The 22745-nt window shown below is 45.6% G+C and overlaps 1 protein-coding gene across 1 annotated transcript in view; it reads right to left on the bottom strand.

The window, feature by feature from the left end:
- ISX (intestine specific homeobox) overlaps positions 1 to 22745 on the bottom strand; it is a gene marked incomplete at its 3' end in the record, with an annotated part of 145002 nt that overhangs the window by 117436 nt on the left and 4821 nt on the right. Inside the window, 4 exon segments of the mRNA XM_079714893.1 lie at positions 10268 to 10374; positions 10376 to 10564; positions 11391 to 11504; positions 13949 to 14100. Of these exon segments, the coding sequence (XP_079571019.1) occupies positions 10268 to 10374; positions 10376 to 10564; positions 11391 to 11504; positions 13949 to 14100 (562 nt within the window).

Here is a 22745-nt window from a genome sequence, read left to right as displayed (position 1 = left end):
ATTATAATCCAAACCCCACGGGGATGTGATGCAGAGTAGAGGCTAAACAAATATGAGTTCCCTTATGGTCCTATAGTTGTGCAGTACCCTCTCCTTTAACTGTAAGACTCCTCCCGACCCCCAGTTTTACCAAGGTATAATTGGCAAATAAAAATTGTATGTATTTAAGGTGTACAACGTGATGGTTTGATATACGTATACATTGTGAAGTGATTACCACAGTCAAATTAATTAGCACGTCTATCACCTTACATAGCTATTTCTTTTTTCCATGTGGTGAGAACACTGAGGATCTATTCTCTTAGCATATTTCAAGACTGCAATAGAGTATTATTAACTATAGTTGCCAAGCTGCACATTACATCCCCAGAACTTATTCATCTTATAACTGAAAGTTTGTACCCTTTGACCAACCTCTCCCCATTTCCCCCAGCCCCCAGCCCCTGGTAATCATGGTTCTACTCTCTGGTTCTATGAGTTCAACTTTTTAATATTTCACCTGTAAGTGAGATCATGCAGTATTTGTCTTTCTCTGTCTGGCTAATTTCACTTAGCATAATGTCCGCCAGATTCATCCATGTTGTTCCAAATGTTTTTTATGGCTGAATAATATTCCATTATGTGTATGTACATACCGTATCTTCTTTATCCATTCATCTATAGAGGGACACTTATATTGTTTCCATATCTTGACTATTATGAATAGCACTGCAATGAACATGGAATGCAGATATCTCTTTAAGATACTGATTTCATTTCATTTGGATATATACCTGGTAGTGGGGTTGTTGGATCACATGGTAGTTCTACTTTTTAGTTTTTTGAGGAACCCCCATAATGTTTTCCATAATGGCTGTACCAATTTACATTCCCACCAACAGTGCACAAGAGTTCCCTTTTCTCTACACCCTTGTCAATACTTATCTGTTGTCATTTTCACAATAGCCATCCTAACAGGTGTGAGGTGATATCTCATTCTGCTTTTGACTTGCATTTCCCTGATGATTAGTGATGTTAAGCCCCTTTTCATGTACTTGTTGGCCATTTGTATGTTGTCTTTGGAAAAATGTCTTTTGAGGTCCTTTGCCCATTTTAAAAATGGGTTATTTGGGTTTTTTATTGTTTGTTTATTTTTTTGCTATTGAGTTGTGAAAGCTCCATGTATATTTTGACTGTTAACCATTTATTGGATATATGGTTTGCAAATATTTTCTCACATTCTGCAGGTTGCCTTTTCGTTTTGTTGATGGTTTCCTTTGCTGTGCAGAAGCCTGTTGGTTTGACGTAATCCCATTTGTTTATTTTTGCTTTTGTTGCCTGTGCTTTTGGTGTTATATCCAAAAAAATCACTGCCAAGATCAATGCCAGGGAGCTTTCCCCTATGTTTTCTCCTAGGAGTTTTATGGTTTCACATCTTATATTTGTCTTTAATCCATTTTGAGTTGATTTCTGTGAGTGGTGTAAGAGTTCAGTTTTATTCTTTTGCATTGGATAGCCAATTTTCCAAACACCATTTATTTATCCCTTCGCCATTGTGTATTCTTGGCATCCTTGTCAAGGATTAGATTAGTTGACCATATATGTGTGGTTTTATTTGGGTTTTATCTGGGTACTCTATTCTATTCCATTGGTCTACGTGTCTGTTTTTATGCCAGTACTATACTGTTTTGATTACCATAGCTTTGTAATATAGTTTGCAATCTTCACAAAGACCATGGAAAATATTTTATTTACATCTCCTGGAAACTTTTAAATCTAAGCATACAGTAGCTATGATGTTCTTAGCATCTACTAGGATTAAATGTGCCAAGTGCCTCTCTGTGCCTCAGTTTCCCCTTGATAAAATAGGAATACTACCAGTGTCTACCTCCTAGGGATATTAGGAGGGGTCAATAAGTAATATTATAAAGTGTTTATAATGGCACATATTACTGATTCTGTGCTTGCTAAGTAAGTACATAGTCCCTTATCTGGGTAGCATTTTTGCAAAGTTTACAGCTTCCAGTTGTCAGATGAGGAAACTGAGGCTTGAGCCTGAGATTGTTGATATTTGTCAAGGGAGAGGGACTCTACGATCTCAATCTGATCAGTCAGGGGCGCCATCAAAGATTTTCAGAACCAGGAGGATGCAGGGGGTTGTCTAGGCCACTGATGCTAGACTGTTCTGTACCTTTCCTCCCTCATCCACAGTGTTCTCCCAGTCCCACTCACCACACTGGCCTCCCTTTGGTTCTCTGAATACACTCAAAGTATTTCCACTGCAGAGCCTTTGGACACGTTGAACTGTATGCTTGGTTCACTGCTCCTAGAGCTTAGCTCTCAGCTCAGGTGTCTTGATCCCACGGAGGGTTTGCCTGGCCCCCATAACTTCACTAGCCTCTCTCCCACTACTAGGACATCACCGTTTTAAGATCTTTATAGTTCTCTGTCATTCTTACATTTATTTTTGTTTACTTGGCTCTTACCTGTTTCTCTTCCCTCCCCATCAGAATATAAGCTCACATACAGCAGGGACTTTTCTCATCACTGTTTTTCTGCCTTCAGTCAGTGCTTTGAACAAAACAGCTTCTCCAGTATTTACTAATTGACTGAGTACTACACCCCTAAGGGGCTGTTCAGCTTCGGCTCATACGCACATGTTGTCAGGGAGCTCATTCCTTCCTGAGGCCATCTGTTCTGCTGTCTGTGGCTTTGACTGTTAGAAAATTCCTTCTTTAACTGGATCAATTCTGCCCTTTTGGTATCCACAGACTAAGTCTCTTCCTATCACCTTTGGAGGTGAGGCCAGTTGGTGATCCGATTTTTGGATTGTCAGAAGATTCTCTTTTTCCTTTCTTTTTCCTCTTTCATAGGCCTCTCAGGTAAAACCAAAAAAAATGGAGGTTGTCCCCATTATCTTCCAAAGGTATCCACAGATGGCTGACTGCCCACTGTTGAATGCAAATGCTTGTCCTAACTAGGGGTGTGTTATAGAACAGAAAGCCACTCAGTTTAACTTCAGTCCAAGAATGAGAAGGAAACTAGGATAAAAAGATCCATATTTCTAGAGGCTTCTTGTGTTGTTATTAATAGATTTCCTGTGGGGGTGAAAAGGTTCACGGGTCAAAGTCTGAACACACTGGGTTTCACTGAGTTAAACTTTCCTGTAGATCTTAGTTTGTTTCCTATAAATCTTGCCAGAATCTTTGAGATGCAGTGGGGCCTGTGATTTCTACGAGAGACTCACAGTTTATGAATTGCCCAGACCCATTCACCTTAGGAATATTTTCATCCAACACCCATGAACATCTCACGAACCACAGATGTCCAGGGTTTCTGATTTGGGAAATACTTTCCTAGGTGTTTCTTCAACTTTTCTAGCCAAGATCTCATGATTCTAGAGAGGAACCTTCTAGAGACAGAACACTTTTCTCTTACAAAATCCACAAGGATAGGCCTGCCTTGCCCACATCCGTTGAAGGACCAGGCATGCAAATGGGGCCCTAAAAATGTTCCTCTTTTCCCATCACCCTGGGAGGCCATCTTTCCTCCTTGTCCTCTGTCTTCATTCCCTACGCCCAACCAGGTTCTTAGTTTATAACCCCTTTCGAATAACATTTCAGGATTCTTGGGGAGATAAGAATTACCAGGGAATTGTTTGAGAGCTGTAAATGACTTAAATTGGTTAGGATTCTAATGATCACGAAATGGCTTCATTGCCTCCTGCCGATAACAGGGCTGTAACCTTCCTCCCCTGGGGAGTACAGGTCCCCACCCCAGGGGTCACACAGCGGTCAGGGCCCTGGCAGCTGGGGAAGAAGAGAGAGGCTTTGTTTCCCCCCCTAGCCCCCGCACCGTGGCTCCAGGAACGGCTAGGAGCAGCCTGGGCTGATGACAGCCCGGGTGGTGGTCCCACAGGGACCCTGTCGGCAACTCCCCTCCCTCTGTCACCCCCTCGACTTCCTGGGGACCTTGGCAGGCCCCTGCCACTCTTGCCACTTGGACTGCCCTTCTATCCCCTGTGGAATCCTGGAGCCTAGTCCCATTTATTTATTCTGTTGTCCAGAGTTTACCACGGAGGGGGGGCGGTTTGTGGGGAAAAGCGTCTGTATAACTAGTCATAATGCTGGATTTATTCACTCATCTATCTATCCATCCTTCGTCAAATATTTATGGGGCATTTACCGTATGCCAGACAGTGTACTAGAAAGGAAAACAGACTCTATGAATAAGGGGAGGAGTGTGTACACACACACCCTTTATACATTCATAGTATAAAGAATAGTATATATACATATGCACATATATGTACATATATATACTGTATATGTTATAAACGTATATAACATATACACTTGTTTAAAGCTTTGGCATCGGGCAAGTCTGAGTTGAAATCAGACCTTTGCTATGTGACATTCAGTTGAATCCCCCTTTGACACTTATGGTGCCTGTGTCATAGGACTGGGGTGAGAATTAAAGCATTTCGCTCATGGTAGGACCCTCCATACGTGGAGACCACTGTTATCACAATAAAGGTACACAGAGGTGTGGGAGTGAAAAGGAGGAATCATTATAAAAGGTAATTTATAACTTATCTTTGATATCTATCTATAGAGATATGCATGTAACAGCAGATTCTGAGCAATTACTTCAAAGGAGAGATCAAGGGCAAGGCGGGCAGGGCAGCGTTTGAGTGGGGCCTTGAAGCATGAGTAGAATTCCAGTAGCTGGGGAGAGGCGAGGGCATTCCTAGCCAAGGAAAAGGCAGGGCAAAGGGTGTGAGATGGGAATGTACCTGCTGTGCTCCGGGAACCTCAGATGATTTAGTGTGGTCGGAATGCGGGGCTCACCAAGGGCTGCAGGAGAAGAGGAAGTCAGAGAGGTGAGGGACAAGGGACCTTTGGAAAACCTAGTTCCTGTGTTCTTTGCATTGGCCTTAAACTTCTCTTCCTATAACTCCTGTATTGGTCCTGATGCTGCCCTCTGGGGTGCTTGCACAGAGCGAGTCTTCCCTCTTTCTCCTGACAAGCCCTTCAAACCTTAGATTTCCTGGAATCCCTCACCCGTGTCTCAAACATACCCGGTACTTTCATGCGACCCTCAGGAGACCTGGCTTTTAGAACCTGTGCTCCTGTGCCTTCCAGGTCATTTTTTTTTTTTCTGCTCTGCACTCCCTCTTTTAAATGAATGGCTTCTGGATTAAAATTTCTTTATTAGGAAAAATTTCTAGCATATACAAAACTAGAGACGATAGCTTATGAACTCCCGCACGCTCATCAATAAGTTCCCACAACTATGATCATTTTTGCCAGTCAAGTTTTCTCTGTTCTCTCCTCCTCTGTTTTGTTTGTGTGTTTGTTTGCTGAAGTAGTTTGAAGCAAATCCCAAACATTACATCTTTTCATCCATAAGACTTTAGTATGCATCACTAACAAAAAAGGGATGTTAAAAAACCTGACCATGTTATTTTGACAATCAACACAATTAACAGAAAATTTCAATATCCTCTCTTACTCATGTTCAGAGTTCCTTGATTGTATTCGAGATTTTATGATTAAAAAAATCAAGATCCAGAAAAGGTTCATATATTGCATTTGCTTATTATATCTCCTGTTTCTTTTACTCTTTAACAATTCCTCCCGTCTTTTCCATGCTACAGATTTGTTGGAGAAACACAATCATTTGTTCTGTTGACTATCTCATATCCTGAATATGACTGATTGCTTCTTCCTGGTATTTAATTTAATTTATTCTTCTATTGTCTATACTTCCTGAAATAGGTAGTTAAGTCTACAGTATAATTAGAGTCAAGTTCCTTTTTTTTTTTTCTTTTTTAGGGGAGAACAATTCACAGATGCTGGTGTGTGCTCCCCACTACCTAATGTTTAGGATCACACAGTGGAGTGTTGTTCCACTGTTAAATGTGGTGGAAACTGATGGAGGTTTAGATGGTGTCAGTCTGATCTCTCTATATCACTTATATGTGGAATCTAAAAAGATGATACCCATGAACTTATTTACAAAACAAAAATAGACTCACAGATGTGGAAAACAACCTTATGGTCACCAAAGGGGAAAGGGAGGGGGAGGGATAAATTGGGAGTTTGGGATTAACATATACACACGACTATATATAAAATAGATAAACAACAAGGGCCTACTGTTTAGCACAGGGAACTATATTCATAATAACCTATAACGGAAAAGAATCGGAAAAAGAATATATTTATAACTGAATCACTTTACTGTATACCTGAAACTAACACAACTTTGTAAATCAACTATACTTCAATTAAAAATATATATTTATAAAGAAAAGATAGTCATCAAAATTGCTGTAAAGATCTGAGCCTGAGCAACAGGAAGAAAGGTGTTGCCATGTGCTGAGGAGAAAGGCTGAGAAAGAAGCAGGTTTGGGGTGGGGAGTGAATAGAGTTTTTTTTTAGATGTGTTATGTTAAGTTTGAGAGTCAGGTGGCCGCTGCCTGCAGCAGCCTGAAGCCGGGTTTCGGTTCCCAGCCAGAGACTGAGGTCGGGTCACAGCGGTGAGAGCGCCAAATGCTAGCCACTCGACCAGTGGCCAGTGACAAGGCCCTGGCCCTTCGGCTTTGCAGAAGAGAATTCCCACAAAGATGGAAAGTAATGAAACAAGTAAAGTGTTTATTAGAAGAAAACAGAGTACAGTATGTGGGGATAGACACACGGGCGGGCTCAGAGAGGGAGAGAGTTGCGCTCTCGTGGTAGTTTAAATCACTTAATTGGGGCATTTCTTCTGGGTTTTCTTTGGCCAGTCGTTTCGATTTGCCTGGTTCAGAGTCCGTATTTGGTACATCTTAGGATCGTCCCGTGTGTGCGTGCATCTCTTAGCCAAGATGGATTCTACTGAAGAGGCCTATGGGTAGTTAGCATCACTTACTATGGGGTGGCACCCCCTCCCGTTTGACCTCCAAGGAGCTTTTCTGTGCATGTGTAGTCGGGGAGGTCTCCTGACTTTGAGAATGAGGAATATGTGGTCTCTTATCTTCTATCTGGGCAGGGCCCAGCCTCCTCCCTCGATCGTCCGGCTGTTTTCATCTTGGAGTATCGGTCCACAGAGAACGAACTCCAACTGTTTGCCCCGGGGGCCCACCTATCGTCTGCCTCAAGATGACATTAGATAGTCAAGTGGAGGTGTCAGGAGCATTCACGGAAGAAGTCTAGATGAGAAATTCATTTGGGTGTTACAGTGGATGGTAAGCATGGCATGCACTTTGTAGCTCTTCCTGTCAAGAGGAGGACTGTTTTCCCACCCCTTGAATCTGGGCTGGCCTTATGACTTGCTTTCACCAATGGATGCAGTGGAAGTGAGAAGTGAATTCTCAGGCCAAGCCTCAAGAACCCTTGTACCTTCTGCCTTTGTGCTCTTGGAATCCTGTGACCACACTACGAGGACGCCTACTGAGGCCCAGTCACCCTGTGGCCTCAGCTAACAGCCTACTAGACCCGGGCCTGTCTGTGAGTAAGGCCACCTGAGATTCCCCCAGTGGCCACTGACCGACTAGCTGACCGCAGACACATGAGCAAGCCCAGCCGAGATCAGCTAAGTTGGCACCAACTAGACCAGGAGCCCAGTCAAGCCTGAGCCAAAGAAATCATTATTTCAAGCAACTAAGTTTGGGTGGGATTTATTATGGTGCAGAAACCATCACATTTTGATGATGTGTTTAAATATCTGGATATCTGATCTTTTTCTTACTCAAATGAGACCATGATATTGTTCTGAAACATGGCTTTTCCATTCAGTGATGTGTCTAACGACAGTTTCCCATGAGGTATACTTCAGTCTCTCTCATTATTTTTAACAGCTGGATGAATATGCTATAATCAGTCGTCTCAACCAGTGTCTTATTTTGGTGGTTTCCAGGGTTTGCTGTCACAAAGCCTTGGTGAACATTCTTATAGACAGTATTTATATCCATGTGTATTTATCAGATAAGTTCTTGCAAAAACAATTACTGAGTCAAAGAGATGTGCATTTAGAATATGAGTAGTTGTGAAGTTATCATCTAAAATAATTTATTAATTTATACTTCCTTCTATATGAGAGTGACTTTCATCAAGCCCTTACCGACACTTTGAAATATTTGCCAGCCTGAAAGGTAAAAAAAAATGTATTGCATTACTGTTTTACTTACATTTTTAAATGATGGGTGAGGTTGAGACTTTTTTTTTTTTTTTTTTTTTTGCGGTACGTGGGCCTCTCACTGTTGTGGCCTCTCCCGTTGCGGAGCACAGGCTCTGGACGCGCAGGCTCAGCGGCCATGGCTCACAGGCCCAGCCGCTCCGCGGCATGTGGGATCCTCCCGGACCGGGGCACGAACCCATGTCCCCCGCATCGGCAGGTGGACTGTCAACCACTGCGCCACCAGGGAAGCCCGAGACTATTTTTGTATGTTTAGTATCGATTTATATGTTTTTCCTGGGAATCTCTTATTTCTGCTCTTTGCCCATTTTGTGTCTTGTTTAGCCTTTTAAAAAACGGAACCATCAAATGTCAATGAATATTAAAGAAATGTTACTGTATTTCTAAACACTTTCTAGATGTAGACTTTTAAACTTGAGTTCTAGAGGAGTTTGAAAGGCAATAAATAATCATTTCCTAACATCATGGTGTTTTACAAGTACAAAACACTTGGGTATATCATCTAATATAATCTCATATCTAACTTCCGAGGCAGGTCCTGGTATCCCCAGAGAGATTAAGTAACTTTTAGGTCAGGAAAAATTGTGAGAGACTTTGAAATAAGCATAAAAAGATTGTTCTGTCTAGCGCACTCTTCCAGAATTTCTGCCCCTTTCATTGTCTGTGAGCTATTTTTCCACTCTGTATAATTGTTGGAAACTGGTACTAATGCAAATGATACTTGTCTATAGAAATGCAAATGAATTGTGCCTGGTGGAGATGCCATTGCTTACTTCCCTGTGGCCATTGACCCTTTTTGTCTCTGTTTGTAATTCATTTCAGCATTCCTGATTGCCTCTGCTTGTGACTGTTCTTTGAATTCTCCTTTGAACTGTTATGATGTCTTACTGGTTCCCCCATTAATTAGTGAGTTAGATAAAACGTTGGCACGTGTTCATTTTAAATTTATATGATCGTACTGAAACCAGGGGGGAAGGGGGCAGGGCACAACCTTTAAAAGAATGAGATAGCCGTTGAGTATACCACATAAACTGGTTAGAACCAATTAGGTCCAAAGTGGTGGAAGATTCGACTTCCAGTAGACCTTGAGCCTCATTATACGCTCATTGTAATACATTAGCATACTCCTGCCAAGGCCAAAAAGTGGGCAGTGGCCCAATTCCTGGAAATCCCCACCCCTTCTCCAAAGTAGTTGGAATAATCCTTCCACTCATTAGCCTATGAAATTACCCAGCCCATAAAAGTCAACCACCCCAGTTTCTCTCTCCCTCCCTCTTTCTTAGGCTTTTCAGCACAGAGTGAGGCTGGTCTTCTAACTAGGCCCCTTGCACAAATCCTGGGAAGTTAAACTCTGAAAAGAGCTTACTCTCTTACCCTTCATTCAAACCAGAAATGACAACATCCCTCCCCAAGCCAGCAGAATAACCAGAGACACTAAGTTCTGTTTAAATTTTTAAAGAAATGTTTCTATATTTCCTTCCCTCTTTAGGACATTCATATCAAAGCCAAACAGAATGTGTTAGACATGGGCCTCTTGCAAGGTCATTGAGCGAAAGTTCTGCTTGCAGGGGGAGGTCAGTACCATTCCTTCCACCAACCTGGACTGAGCTTCAGGGCACAGAGCCTCAGCTGTTCATGTCAATATCCAGTTCCATTTATGAAGTGCTCAGTAGGTGAGCGCTTATGAATGAATGAACAAACCTCTCCTTAGTCTCCTCTGTGCCTCTATTCTCACCATAGTTCATCTCACCAAAGTAAGGGCCAGAAGGACCCTCAGAAGTCACCTTGTCCAACTGCCTGTGTTACAAATGAGGCCCAGAGCAGGTGAGTGACTGGCTGGAGGTCACACAGCAAATTAGAGGAAGCACAGGTGCAAGAGGACGACCTCTTCCTTCCAGAGATCATCCTGAGACCTCACACAGTGTCTGTCACCTGAAGCAGGAGGGTGACACTGGCCAGGAGAGATGAGAGCTTCCTTTATTGGTCACCTTGCTGCTGAGTCCGATGCAACCTTCCAAGGGACAAGCTCAGGGTGGCTTCCTGGGCTGTGGGTTGTCTTTGGATCGTGAGATTGATTCCCCCAGAGACCTGGGCACCTTCCCGCCACCTGCCTTCACCTGGAGAAGAGAGCAGCTCCACTAAGGAGAGGATGTCTGGTCCCTGTGTGGAAGTGGTACAGATGTTGCCCCATTTGGGGTGCGGAGGTGCAAAAAAAGCAAAGTGCAGGGATGCAGGTCTGCTGGATGATGAGAGGACCCGGGAGAGGCTGTGTCTCCCATGGGTGGCATGGGAGGAGGGCGATCCGGGTGGGGAGCCAGGCAGAGGCCAGCTGACCTTGAGCCGGTGGATAGCAACCTGTGGGAGGAGCCAGCCTGGGCCGTGCAGGGTGCAGCAGCATGGGGCCCTGTCACAAGGAGAGGCCAGGAGAGAGAAGTGAGCCCTGAGCTTTACCCTGGGCTGTCCCTCGGCTTCCCAACCTTTCCCCGTTACTCTCGGGCAGCTCGGAGTGGGTCGGGGCACCAACTTGGGGAGAAGTGTGTGCCCAGGGGGGCCAGGAAACCTCGTCCCCATCCCGGCATTTACAGCAACTGTTTGTTGTGGAAAAGTCACTTTGCTTCTCAGAGTCGAGTTTCTGCATCAGCAAAAAATGGATAAATTAAAAATCTTACCTCATAGGGTCACTCATGGCTTTGTACAGACCGTTACCCATAGGAGTGTCTATTCTGTGTACTGCTGCCGCCCCTCTGTTTGGCATCTGGTACACATTCCAAATCTGTGTTGACTCAGTGGACAGCTAATCCTTAGGGAGCATTTCCTAGGTGATGAGCCGTCGTTTCATCCTCATCAAATCTATGACTGTCCTCTGAGGGGCACAGTGACTGTTCCAGGCCACACTGCTGCAGAGCTGGGATTCGAACCGGGGCCGCCTGACTCCCCAGCCAGTGTGCTCGACCTCCGCGCACCGCCCTTTACTCTGTGATCCTGCTCCATAAACTGGGAAGTTTTGCATAAGCAATACACGTGGGTCCCCGGAGGAGGGAGAGGAGTGTGATTGTCACTCAGTGGAGGAGGACACGGGGACAGAGGCAGCGACTTCCCGAGCATCCGTGCCTACTATCTTTCTAAAAGAATTGCCGGTGCACTTTTTACTGTAAGAGCTCCGAAGGTCCCCAGCCACACCCCCTCTCCCGCCCGCGACCGCCCCCCTGCCCTCCGCCTCGGCCACTCACGACCACGTCCGGGTTTGTGGGCGGGGCCAAGTCGGCCTCGCTCGGCTGCGGCGAAGCCCCAAGGCTGCTGGTCTTCTGCTTCCGCCACTTGGCTCGCTGATTCTGGAACCAGATCTGAGATGAAGGCGAGAGAGGATGGAGATAAGCAAAAGGGATTTTCTCCATCTTGTTCCTCCCCTCAAAATGCATAATGACGGCACCTTCCAAGGGACCAACCCTTACAGTTTAGGAAGCTCCAGGGCATCCAGGATTTCTTTGGATCTGATCTGCCTTGAGAGAGGGGACCCGGGATCACAACCTTCAATACCTGCAGGGGTGTGGGCTCATGGGAGGGGGTGAAGCAGATGGGTGCCATGTAACTGGGAGTGGTGGGGTCTGCGGTGAACAGTGGCTAAAGTGGGCAGTTTCTCAGCTTTAGCCAACAGTCACCATGTGGAAATGTGAGGCCAGCGTTGCAAGCTCATCCAAATTCTAAGGCAGAAATCTTGATTTTTATGTGAAAGCGCTGAGACTTAAGATACCGTGCAGTTCAAATAAAACCCGTCTGGGTTCTTTCCTGCTGGTGGGCCACTGGTTTGCAACCCCTTTGGGCCCCGTGGCATCTATAGGTTGGTTGAATGTTGGCGGTTCCCTGTGTTCACAAGTGCCCTGATTATCCATGACAAGCTGCCATCTGCACTTGGTCATTCTGCCGAGGCAGATGCTGAATTCTGGGCTTTACACTAGATGCAGATGCTACCCACCTAGCTGGTGACTGATTTCAAATAGGGAGAAAAAGGGAAGAAGTCCAGACAGGGGCGGTCGTTCACCAGAAGAGTAGGTTCCAGTGAAATGAAGGGTGGAATGTTGACATGGACCCTGGAGCAGATTTTGAATTCGAATGAGTCCATCATATTTTTAAAAAATTTTTATTGAAATATAGTTGATTTACAATGTTGTGTTAGTTTCAGATGTACAGCAAAGTGATTCAGTTATATATATACAAATAAATACATATATTCTTTTTTAAAGTTCTCGTCCATTATAGGTTATAAGATATTGAAAGGTGGGGCTTCCCTGGTGGGGCAGTGGTTGAGAGTCCGCCTGCCGATGCAGGGGAAACGGGTTCGTGCCCCGGTCTGGGAAGATCCCACATGCCGCAGAGCGGCTGGGCCCGTGAGCCATGGCCGCTGGGCCTGTGCGTCCGGAGCCCGTGCTCTGCAACGGGAGGGGCCACAACAGTGAGAGGCCCACGTACCGCAAAAAAAAAAAAAAAAAAAAAAAAAAAGATACTCAAAGGTGGATGGGGGAGGGATAAATTAGGAGGTTGTGATTAACATATACACACTACTATGTATAAAATAGATCATCAACAAGGGCCTACTGTGTAGCGCAGGGAACTCTACTCAATACTCTGTAATAACCTATATGGGAAAAGAATCTGAAAAAAGAATAGATATATGTTTATGTATAACTAAACCACTTTGCTGTACACCTGAAACTAACACAACATTGTAGATCAAATATACTCCAATATAAAATTTTAAAAATTATATTCTGTTTTTCAAGGATTGCTTTTTTGTTTATTCATTAAAAGTGAAATTATAAAAAAAAGATATTGAGTATAGTTCCCCCATCATATTTGTTAAAAAAAAATGAAGAGTGATTTAGAAAACTGTTTTAGAGAGAGTGCCAACATGCAACAATTGGATTTGCTAGAGTGGTTCTTGCAGGACTGGGGATATGCAGAGGGCGAGGCATACCCCTAGTGAGTGACAAGGGGCTACTGTATCTCTAACCACAGAGGAAGCCATAGACACAAGCGGGGAAAAAATGACAGATTACAGATTAGGTCTCTGACCATGGAGGGTCCTTGCCACCTCTCTGTGCTGCCTCCAAAGTGATGCCCATGTGTTCTAGGTCAGGGGTTGGCAAACTAGAGCCTTGGGCTTTCTCTGGCCTCCTACCTGTATTTGTATAGCCCTTGTGCTAAGAATGGTTTACACATTTTTTAATGGTTGGGAAAAAAATCTAAACGAGAATAATATTTGTTAACACATGCAAATGATACAAAATTCAAATTTTAGTGTTCACCAGTACAGTTTTATTGGAACATGCTCATTTGTTACATACTGTAAACTACAGCTGCTTTTGTGCTACAAGGGTAGAGTTGAATAGTTGTGACAGTGACGTTATGGCCCCCCAAAGCCTAACTTAATTAGCATCTTGTCCCTTGTAGAAAACGTCTGTTGAGCCCTGGTCTAGATTGTCAAGACCTATTTTGTGAATGAGGCTGTGTGGTGAACGATGTTCTGGAGATACAGCCAAGTGCGGAAGGAGGGAGTGGAAGCAGATATCTATGCTACCTCCATGTCCATCCCCCAAGGTGAGAAACTATCCTATAACTGTGGTGGCCTCATTTCCTGGAAAATGATATTTGGCCAGTATAACTGTACTCATGGGATAAAGCCAATGGAAAATTTCTGATGGGGCAGCCCCAGAGGGTGCAGGATACATGCGATCTTACCCATGGCCCCAAGTGCATTGAGGTGGGGGGCCGAGGGTGGGGATGGCTGTACCTGTACCCGAGCTTCTGGGAGGTTGATCCTGGCTGCCAGCTGGTTGCGGACATGGGCGTCAGGGTAGTGGGTAAAGTGGAAGATCTTCTCCAGCTCATTCAGCTGCTCTGTGGTGAAGGTGGTTCGGATCCTCCGCTTGCCCTTCCTCTCCTCTGGATGGAAGAGGGTCCAAGTTGGGTTAGTGACCTTGGTCTCAGTGAAGCTTTTGTGCTGTCTTGTTCTACCCGTTCAACCCCTGTTGCCACTACTTGGCCTCTAGCTCCTTAGGTTTGGAGTTTTACAAGGTTCTCTTTCCTAGAAACTCTGCTCCCAGGCTGAACCCCCTCTCCTATCCATCCTGGACAGCGTGGCCAAGATGACCTTCTAGAAACTTCTTTGATTGTCCTTTCTGCTGCTCAGATGCCTTCAAACAAATTTCCCTTGTCTGTAACAAGGAATGGTAAACCACAGCTCGGGGGCCACATCTGGTCCACTGTTTGTTTTTAGAAATAAAGTTTTATTGGAACACAGCCTGACCCATGGGTTTATGTATTGTCTACGGCTGCTTTGGGCAGCCATAGGCGACTCTATATGGCAGAGTTGAGTCGTCGAAACAGAGACTGCAAAAGCTAAAATAATTACCATCCAGCCCTTTACAGAAAAAGCACAGCAGTCAGCCCCTGAAGGCCTGTTTCCAATCACATGACTAGTCTCATGCCCACTCAGAGCTGCTGCATCATAGGTGGGATCCTAGTGCAAAAGGAAAATGTGGGATCAGAAAGAAAGCTTTTTCCTTTCTTCCTCTCTCTTTCTTGACTTGTCAGGGTGGTTTTTTATTTGCTACTTAAGGCCCTGTTCCCTTGGGCACAGGGATACTAATAGCATGAGCGTGGACCCTCACAGGGCCCACCCTTCAACTTGGTGCCAGGGTGCCTGTGCCTGACCTTGACCCTCCTCACAACCGTGCCCTTCCCTCCCCAATACCCCCAACACAGATGACAGAGGAGGCAGCAGTCACTGGGTAGGGGCGGGGAAACAGGTGGCTGAGAGCCCATCCCAGGGAAGCAGGGAGGTGGTGAGAGGGGCACTGAGCCTGAGCTGAGGCTCCAGGCCCCTGGTACGTGCTTCGTGGTTCCACTGGATTGCGCTTATGAAACACAGATTCAAACATAAAATCATTAAGAATTTCAAGAGGGTGACCATGAGCTTTAACCCGGAAGTGTCAGGCCTCCTTCTGAGCGCAGGGCCCTGTGCAACTACACTGGTCACACACAGGCCCATGAAGCTAGGCCTGCGTGCCTGTGTGTGTGTGTGGGTGTGTGGGTGTTGGTGTGGGTGTTTGTGAGAGAGAGATGGGAAATCAGGTATTCAGTTTGGATGTGTTAAATTTGAGATGCCTGTTGGCTATTCAAAGCAAATGATCAAATAGGCAGATGCTTATGTGTTTGGAGCTCAAAGGGGATCTCGGGACTGAGGTTCACATTTGAGACTCATCAGCGTATATTTGGCCTTTGATCTCACGAGAGTGGGTGAGATCACTTAGGCAGGAGGAGAAAAGTGGAGGGTCTAGGAGTGAGCCTGGGTCCATCCACCATTTAGAGGCTCAGGAGCCAACAAGGGACCCAGGAGAAATCAATGAGGGAGGCCAAGAAGGACAGGTCTCTGTGGTAGGCGACAAGTGCAGTGACATGGACACCTAGCGAAGAAACTCTTTTAAGAAAGAAGGCTCAGCTGTGTCCATGCTCTGATGGGATTAATTCCAGTGAGGACAGAAAGGGGGTCCCTGAACCTGGCTGCATGAGGACCTTAATGTTAGCAGTTCCCACAGAATAGGGGCAGCAAGGGCTCAGGGGCAGTGGGCAGAGGAGAGAAGGGGAGGGGAACTGGAGGAGACAACAGCTGTGCACATCTTCAGAAAGGTTTGCTGGGATGTGGAGGAAATATTGCAGTTGACAGCTGGAGAGACCATGTTCATGTGGTCCCAGGGATTTAAAACAAATTAACAGTATAACATCATGTAATCTCTCCAGCCAATCTCTCTCTCAGTCTATTTTTGGGGGAACCCTACCTAAGACAGAGGGAGCTCAGATCCACAAGATTCCATAGAAAACGTGGGGGAAGAGAGGTTTGGAAAGAAGGGAGTGATCACAGACTTTAAATTAGAGAGGATGAAGGGGAAGGAAAATAAGAAACAACCAGTGTGTTTATTCAACACCTGTTAAGTACCGGGTACAGTTCTAGACCCTGACCTTGGCCTGTGTGTATGTATATTTAGCTTGCCTGGTTCCAGCATGGATTTGTGAGGCATGTGATCCCGAATTTGGCATTTAGGACATCATTGAGGTCCACAGGAAGACTACTTGGGTCGAATTAGCATGGTCCAAGCCAAGCGAAAAAACAATTTTGTGTTATCCACAAACACACTAAATACAGTGTCTCTGATACTGGGTAGGAACTTCAACAAGTATATGTTGTATTACATTGGATGGGGTGTGAGTGGTTGGGATGAAGTCAAGGCAGTGAGGAAAAGAAGAACTTTTATGTCGAGAAGGTGCAAAAAAGGCTAGAGGGAGGTTGGGTAAAAGTCTGGAGTGCAGCCTGGAGCATATACCTAAAGCCTCTCAGGAGGAGAAACTGAGGAAGAAGAGTGAGGGCTTTGGCGGATGCTTGATGGAGCAGGGCTGCGGGGCAGGCTGGTCAGAGGTGCTCGCTGTGCCTGGCATTGTGTTGTTCAGGACAGGACAGCGGGAGCTCAGGTCATCAGCAGAGAGTGAAGGAGGTGGGAGGGATTAGAGGCTGGAGGAATGAGGAAGGGATTTGGAAAGCTGCTCTGGAGAAGGGCGAGAGAAGCTAGGAGAGTAGGGAGGATGGCGATTCAACCAGCCTTGCTGTACGTCCTGATGGAACCAAGGGACGGTGAACATTGGAGGAAGCACCAAACCAGGTGGGGCAGGTTTGTCTCCCTGACCATGGATTTCTGAGGCCAGGGTTACAATTTTCGTCTGACTTGCAACAAAGACCACATGATGCAGTTTTAGGAATAGTAGGAAAGGCACCCCCCCCACACACACACAGATCACCTTCCCTTTTGGGGCCAATTCCTACCATTCTAGTTGACCACCATGGCTCCTGATTTCTTTCTCACTCCTGTAAGAAAAGTCTGCTCTCAGAAAATGATGGTGAATCTAGGTACGTCCTGTCCTAGCATCCCTCACGCATATTAGCGAGACTCAAACCCTCTGGGGAAAGAAGCCTGCCGTTCTCTGTCTCTCTGTGTCTCTGTGTCTCTCTCCACTGTGAGCTCCTGGAGGGCAGGGACTATACATTGGACTTGCTGAGTAACTGGCACCTATTGGGAGCTTCATAATTATTTGCTCTAAATGAATAAAGGTGAAATTTAGGCTCTGTTCTCAACCCATTCGGCAGATAAGACACTGTCACAAGAAACAACGCAGAATGATTTGTCTGGACTCTTCTGCACTGTCAGATGTCACAGGTCAGGAGAGAGCAGAATTAGCTGGAAAGGAGGGGTGGGGATCTAAACTGTTGTTGAGGTCTCCTTACTTCCACTCAGTCCACTTTCTTTTTCCCCCCAAAACAGGTAAAACCACCACAAACTATGAGCTGGAGTAGACACAGTGAAAAATGGATTTCACTCATGATGGTTTAACAGCTGAAGAGATCAATTAACTTTTGTGTGTGTGTGTGCTTATTATCCATCCTGCTATCATTGGACAGTAGAAAACGCACTAAGCTGGATATCAGAAGCCCTGAGCTCTGTTCCTGGCTCCAGTCTACAGCTTGGGCCATGTTTTATTTACTCTCTGGGCCTCAGTCTCCACATCTGTAGAAATGGGGGAGGAGAGAGGGTTTGAATGATCAAATCGCTAAGGCCCTGACATTCTGTAATTCTTTTTCTCTTCAGTTGGAGGCTGAATGGCTTAAAAGGCCTGGCCTTGGGCTTGCCTGGTGGGTGAAAGGAGAGGGCCAGAGAGGAGAGATTTCTGCTGAGGATAACTCTCCCGGCTGAATTGCTCCTGCATCTCTGAGAATCAACAAGTGCATTTCATAGTCTGCCTTTGGTCCCACCCCTCCTGACTACCCCTCATTTTTGTTAGTCCATTTGTTTATTCCCTCAAAGTACTTTTACTCATTTTTCTGACTCTTGGAAGCTTCTTGGGAGTCCCGGACAGTGATGTTTCAAACATGATTACCCCCTAGAGTAAGCTGTTGGATTGTGAACCAGCTGATGTGATCTGATTTCTCTCCTTCTCTATCCCCTTTTTCCTCTTCAAGTCCACCCTACTTTTTAAATTAAAAAAAAAGAGATATTTATTCTATGTTTAGAGCTGGTGGTGTATTTAAGGGATAGAGCCAAAGCCAGCCAGGACTGATGTAGAGAGAAATGGCAAGCCATGCTGAAAGTATCTCATTCATTCATTCATTCATCCATGAGGTCAGCATTTTAGATGATATTAGTGATACAGTGCAGTTCTATAGAAAATTGCAAAAAAAATTTCACAGAATGGAAGCTTCCAGGTTGGACGGGCAAACTGAGGTCAAGGACAGCATGGATCTGGGATTCTTCTGGGAATACAGAGCTTTGGAATAGAGGATACTGAACAGAAAACGTAGGGTGCTGAACTGGAATACAGGAAAGTAAGCAATGTGGAGAACGGAGGATTAGAAACAGAATGTAGATTGTAATAGAAATAAGCTATCTCTTCCTTTTTCCCCAGAAGGAAAGTTAGGCAAACAAGGGCTCATGACTAAGTATAGATTCCTTAATAAAATGATTATTTCAAGTTTCCATTTGTGTAATTAAGGGAGCAGCTATTAAGATATATATGGCTTTCCCATATTTCCTGTAGGACCAGAAGGGCATAATTTGGAGATAAGGTGAAGAGGAAAAGATCTGAACCCTACCCTGCAAAATAATTGGGGAGGGGCTGCTTGGCAAGTTATGGGCCAGTAAGAAAAATATTATTCTCATTAGCTTTGAACTATACATTCTCAGGATAAATGTTTATTCTTGAGAGATGATGATAATGATGGTGATGGGATCTATGTGTATGTGCCCAAGAGCTGTAGTGACTTCTCCTGTGAAGAAAGAGGGGTGTCTAAAATTCACATGGTTGGCGAGATGGAGGCTGAGCCCCAAGTGGACCGGGCTGCAGGACTCAAGGGCCAAAGCCCCTCCCCTAAGACTGAGCATAGGTTCTTGGGATGTCAATAGTCAAACACTGATTGTCCCCATACAACTCTTCTTGGGATGTTATTTGAGACTGAATATCCCTAACTTGGAGAACTATAAAAAGGAGTGGTAGGGAGAGGGGTCCTGGAGTTGAGATCACCCCCAGTGAGTGGGGGTCCCTGAAATATGACTAGTGACACCCCACCAGAAGAGCCATTTTGGGAGACAGATAGACTTGAACCTGGAGCTAGGGAAACAAGGTTAGGATCTAAGGCTGGACCTTGTTAAAAGTTTAACTCCTTAGGTCTGCCTTGTTCAATATGGTAGCCACTATCTACCTATGGCTGTTAAAATAAAATAAAAAATACAGTTCCTTAGTCACACTAGCCATAGGTCAATAGCCACATGTGGCCAGTGGCTACCATATTGGACAGCACAGATATAGAACATTTCCATTATCAGAGAAAGTTCTATTGGATAGTGCTACCTTACTGGTTTTCTCATTGGGTTCTTGAAAAAGTCATATTCTGGGTCTCACTTTAAGTCTCTTCTTGTGTTGGCAGTTTCCTCTAATTGCCACGTATGTCTAGGAAGGAGAGTATCCATCAGTCATAGAGCTGACTTTGATGGTGTTGGGAAAACTGGAAGTACAGGGAAAGTGAGAGGAAGGGAAGACTGGCCCAGGCCCATCTCTCTGCTGGTGACTGGGGAGAAGGAACATGTCCAGTGGAGAGGATGGTGCCCTGGAGCTCCGGGTGGTGACTCAGAGCAGAATGACCTGCCCATGGTCCACAGGGCAGGGAGGATGGGGGAGAGCAGAATCTGAGGGGTTGGCTCAGGAAGTATGAAGGTCAACACTTCAGTTTTCCCATCAAATGCAGGAGGAGGCTGCTCTAGGAAAGGAGTGAGGGGGCCAGGAAGCCTGATGCTTGGGTTACAGACCCCAGTAGGTGATGAGAGAGATGAAGCAGATGAGGGAAGGCAGAACAGCATAAATGGAATGTGGAACAGAGAAGGCAGAACACAGGACTTTGCAGGTAGAATTTTGGAACCAGAAGGAACCTCATTAAACAGGAAGCTGGAAGTACCAGTTCATGGATGGAGCACCCATTGCATGGGATGATTCTTTTTTTTTTTTTTTTTTTTTTTTTTTTTTGCGGTACGCGGGCCTCTCACTGTTGTGGTCTCTCCCGTTGCGGAGCACAGGCTCCGGATGCACAGGCTTAGTGGCCGTGGCTCATGGGCCCAGCCGCTCTGCGGCATGTGGGATCTTCCCGAACCGGGGCACAAACCCGTGTCCCCTGCATCAACAGGCGGACTCTCAACCACTGCGCCACCAGGGAAACCCGTGGGATGATTCTTAATCATGGGGAAGGGCTGGGATGTTCTGGACCCCGGCTCAGAGAGGACGATGGGGAGTGTGGAGCCCCATCCAAGGGCACCCGGGGGAGGGCGGGGAGGCGGGGTAGGAAGGGGGTAGGAACTTGCCCCCTTCAAGTTGCTCTTCACCCGGTTATTAATTGTTGGAGCTGTGAATCCCACTGCAGTGGGTCTTCAAAGAGAGCGAGTCAGCAGAACTTAATTAAACCTGAGACGTTTAGCACATTGATCATAAGAAATACACCATTTACACAGGTGATTAGGCCACCTAATTATAAACTGATGTTTTTCCGTGCATGGCTCCCTCCCCTGATTGCTCCTTCTCTGCGGTCTGCTAATTGGCCTTGGCCGCTCAGCTAAGGCCACGGGGGCTTTGCCGCTGGACTGAGACTCCGGAAACGGGCCTTGTCCTTGTCTTCCCAAGGCAGCGGGTTGGGCAGGATGGAGATCCAGGCTCCCTTTTGGGGCCCTCCTGCAGGCTGAGGACACCTGAACAGGACAGGTGGGGTGCAGGGAGGCGCCTCCCAGGGCAGAGATGCTCTGGCCTCTTCCCTCCGGGTGTGGTCCCGGACTTCTACAGTTCCCTGTGCCCACAGCGTGCAAGGCACACTCCTTGGCCCAGCATTCAAGCTCTTCAGGCTCCCCCGCTTTCCAGGGTCATCTGCTTTCTGCCCGATCATCACTTCCATTATTTCTGCGCCACCTGATGGCTTCTAGATTCCCCAAATCGGCCATGCCTTTTTATCCTCCAGGGACTTGCTCTCACTACCCCCTACATCTGCAAGCCTGTCCTCCTCCTTTGCCTAGTAAACTCTTACTCATCCATCAAAACCCAAATCAGTCAAAGATTTCCTTCTCTCCAAGGTCTGTTGTGAATCTGCATGAGGAAACACAACAGATTTTTTTTTAAATCTATAAGTAAAGAGTGCTAAATTTCAGTGTGCAAGTAACCAGCCTCCATATTTGTACAAAAAAATCTCTCTCAATCTTTATGTATCCATGTATCAAAGTGTTAATGGTACTTACTACTGGATAGGAGATGGTAAAGTTATAGCTACATTTTCTTTTATCTTCTTTCTGTTTATCTGTATTTTTAATTTTTCTATAATAAACGTGGATTACTTGTATAAATAAACAACAACCCAGAGAATACAGCTAGAGTGGAAAGAGATGAGGATAAAGAAATTGCTAAAAGAAACAGCTGAGAGACCATTGGAAAGCTCACCAGCCACGGATTTGCGCCCTGTTCCCAGGGGTGACTGGGTCAGTGCCCATCCGCCCCTCAGCACTGTGAAGATGGTTATTTTCCACATGTATGGTCTTCCTTTCATAGTATTTTTTATATATGGCTCTCAGCATATATGTCCCCTCATACTCTACCACACTTTTCATTTTCATATTTTTTTTCTTTTTAAAATAGAAGTTGTACTTTTGTTTAAAGGATTTTGTGCGGGAAAGCTACAAAACAAATAGCAGGAGGGCTCCTCTCTTGACACCTTGTGAGGGCACCAGAGTGTAGCCTGCTCCGTCCCCCATTCATCCAAGATCTCTCTGACTGTGCATCTCAGTGGAAGCCTGAAATTCCCCAAACGTAGGTTTTAAAGATGCTGATGGACATAGATAAAGGCCAAGGTGCTTGGCTTGGCACACGTGACCTCAGCCTACCTCATGCCTCTCATCTCCGCTGACATTGGTCCATGATTTCTCAACTCCAGCCACCCTGAGTTTCTTTGTTTCTCAAAAGGAATATTCCTTTTTATTCCTCTGGGCTGCTTCACCTGCTTCCCTCTGCCTGGCATGCTCTCTCCCCTCCTCTGCCTGACTGCTATCTCAGATGCCACCTCCTTCTGAAGCCTTCCTTCAAGCAGAGTTTGTTGCTGTCTCCTCTGCGTTCTCAAAGCACTTTGTCAGGTTTGTGTGTTTCTCTGTGTTGTTACAGTGTGGCTCTCAGGACGGTGTGCTTGGATTTGGGCACAGGGTACTGGAACATGGGCTGATTACATGTGCTTTCAAGGTGCCATCATATTTCAACAGTTATAACTGTTTTCCTCGCTGAGAAGTTGTGTGTGTGTGTGTGTGTGTGTGTGTGTGTGTTTGCTTCCCTCCTGCCCTTATTCCTTTCCATTCTATACTTGTGACAATGCAGGGGAACAGACAGACAACACAAGCTGTGAAGCTAGAGGGTGTTTCCTGATGTGACACAGGAAGTGTCACAGAACTTGTTTCTATTCAATGCGGGAATCC

The sequence above is a fragment of the Hyperoodon ampullatus genome, assembly GCF_949752795.1.
Source record: "Hyperoodon ampullatus genome assembly, chromosome: 11".
Lineage (NCBI taxonomy): Eukaryota > Metazoa > Chordata > Mammalia > Artiodactyla > Ziphiidae > Hyperoodon > Hyperoodon ampullatus.
Note: the sequence above shows the minus strand (reverse complement) of the source record. Positions and strands in the feature narration are given on the sequence as shown.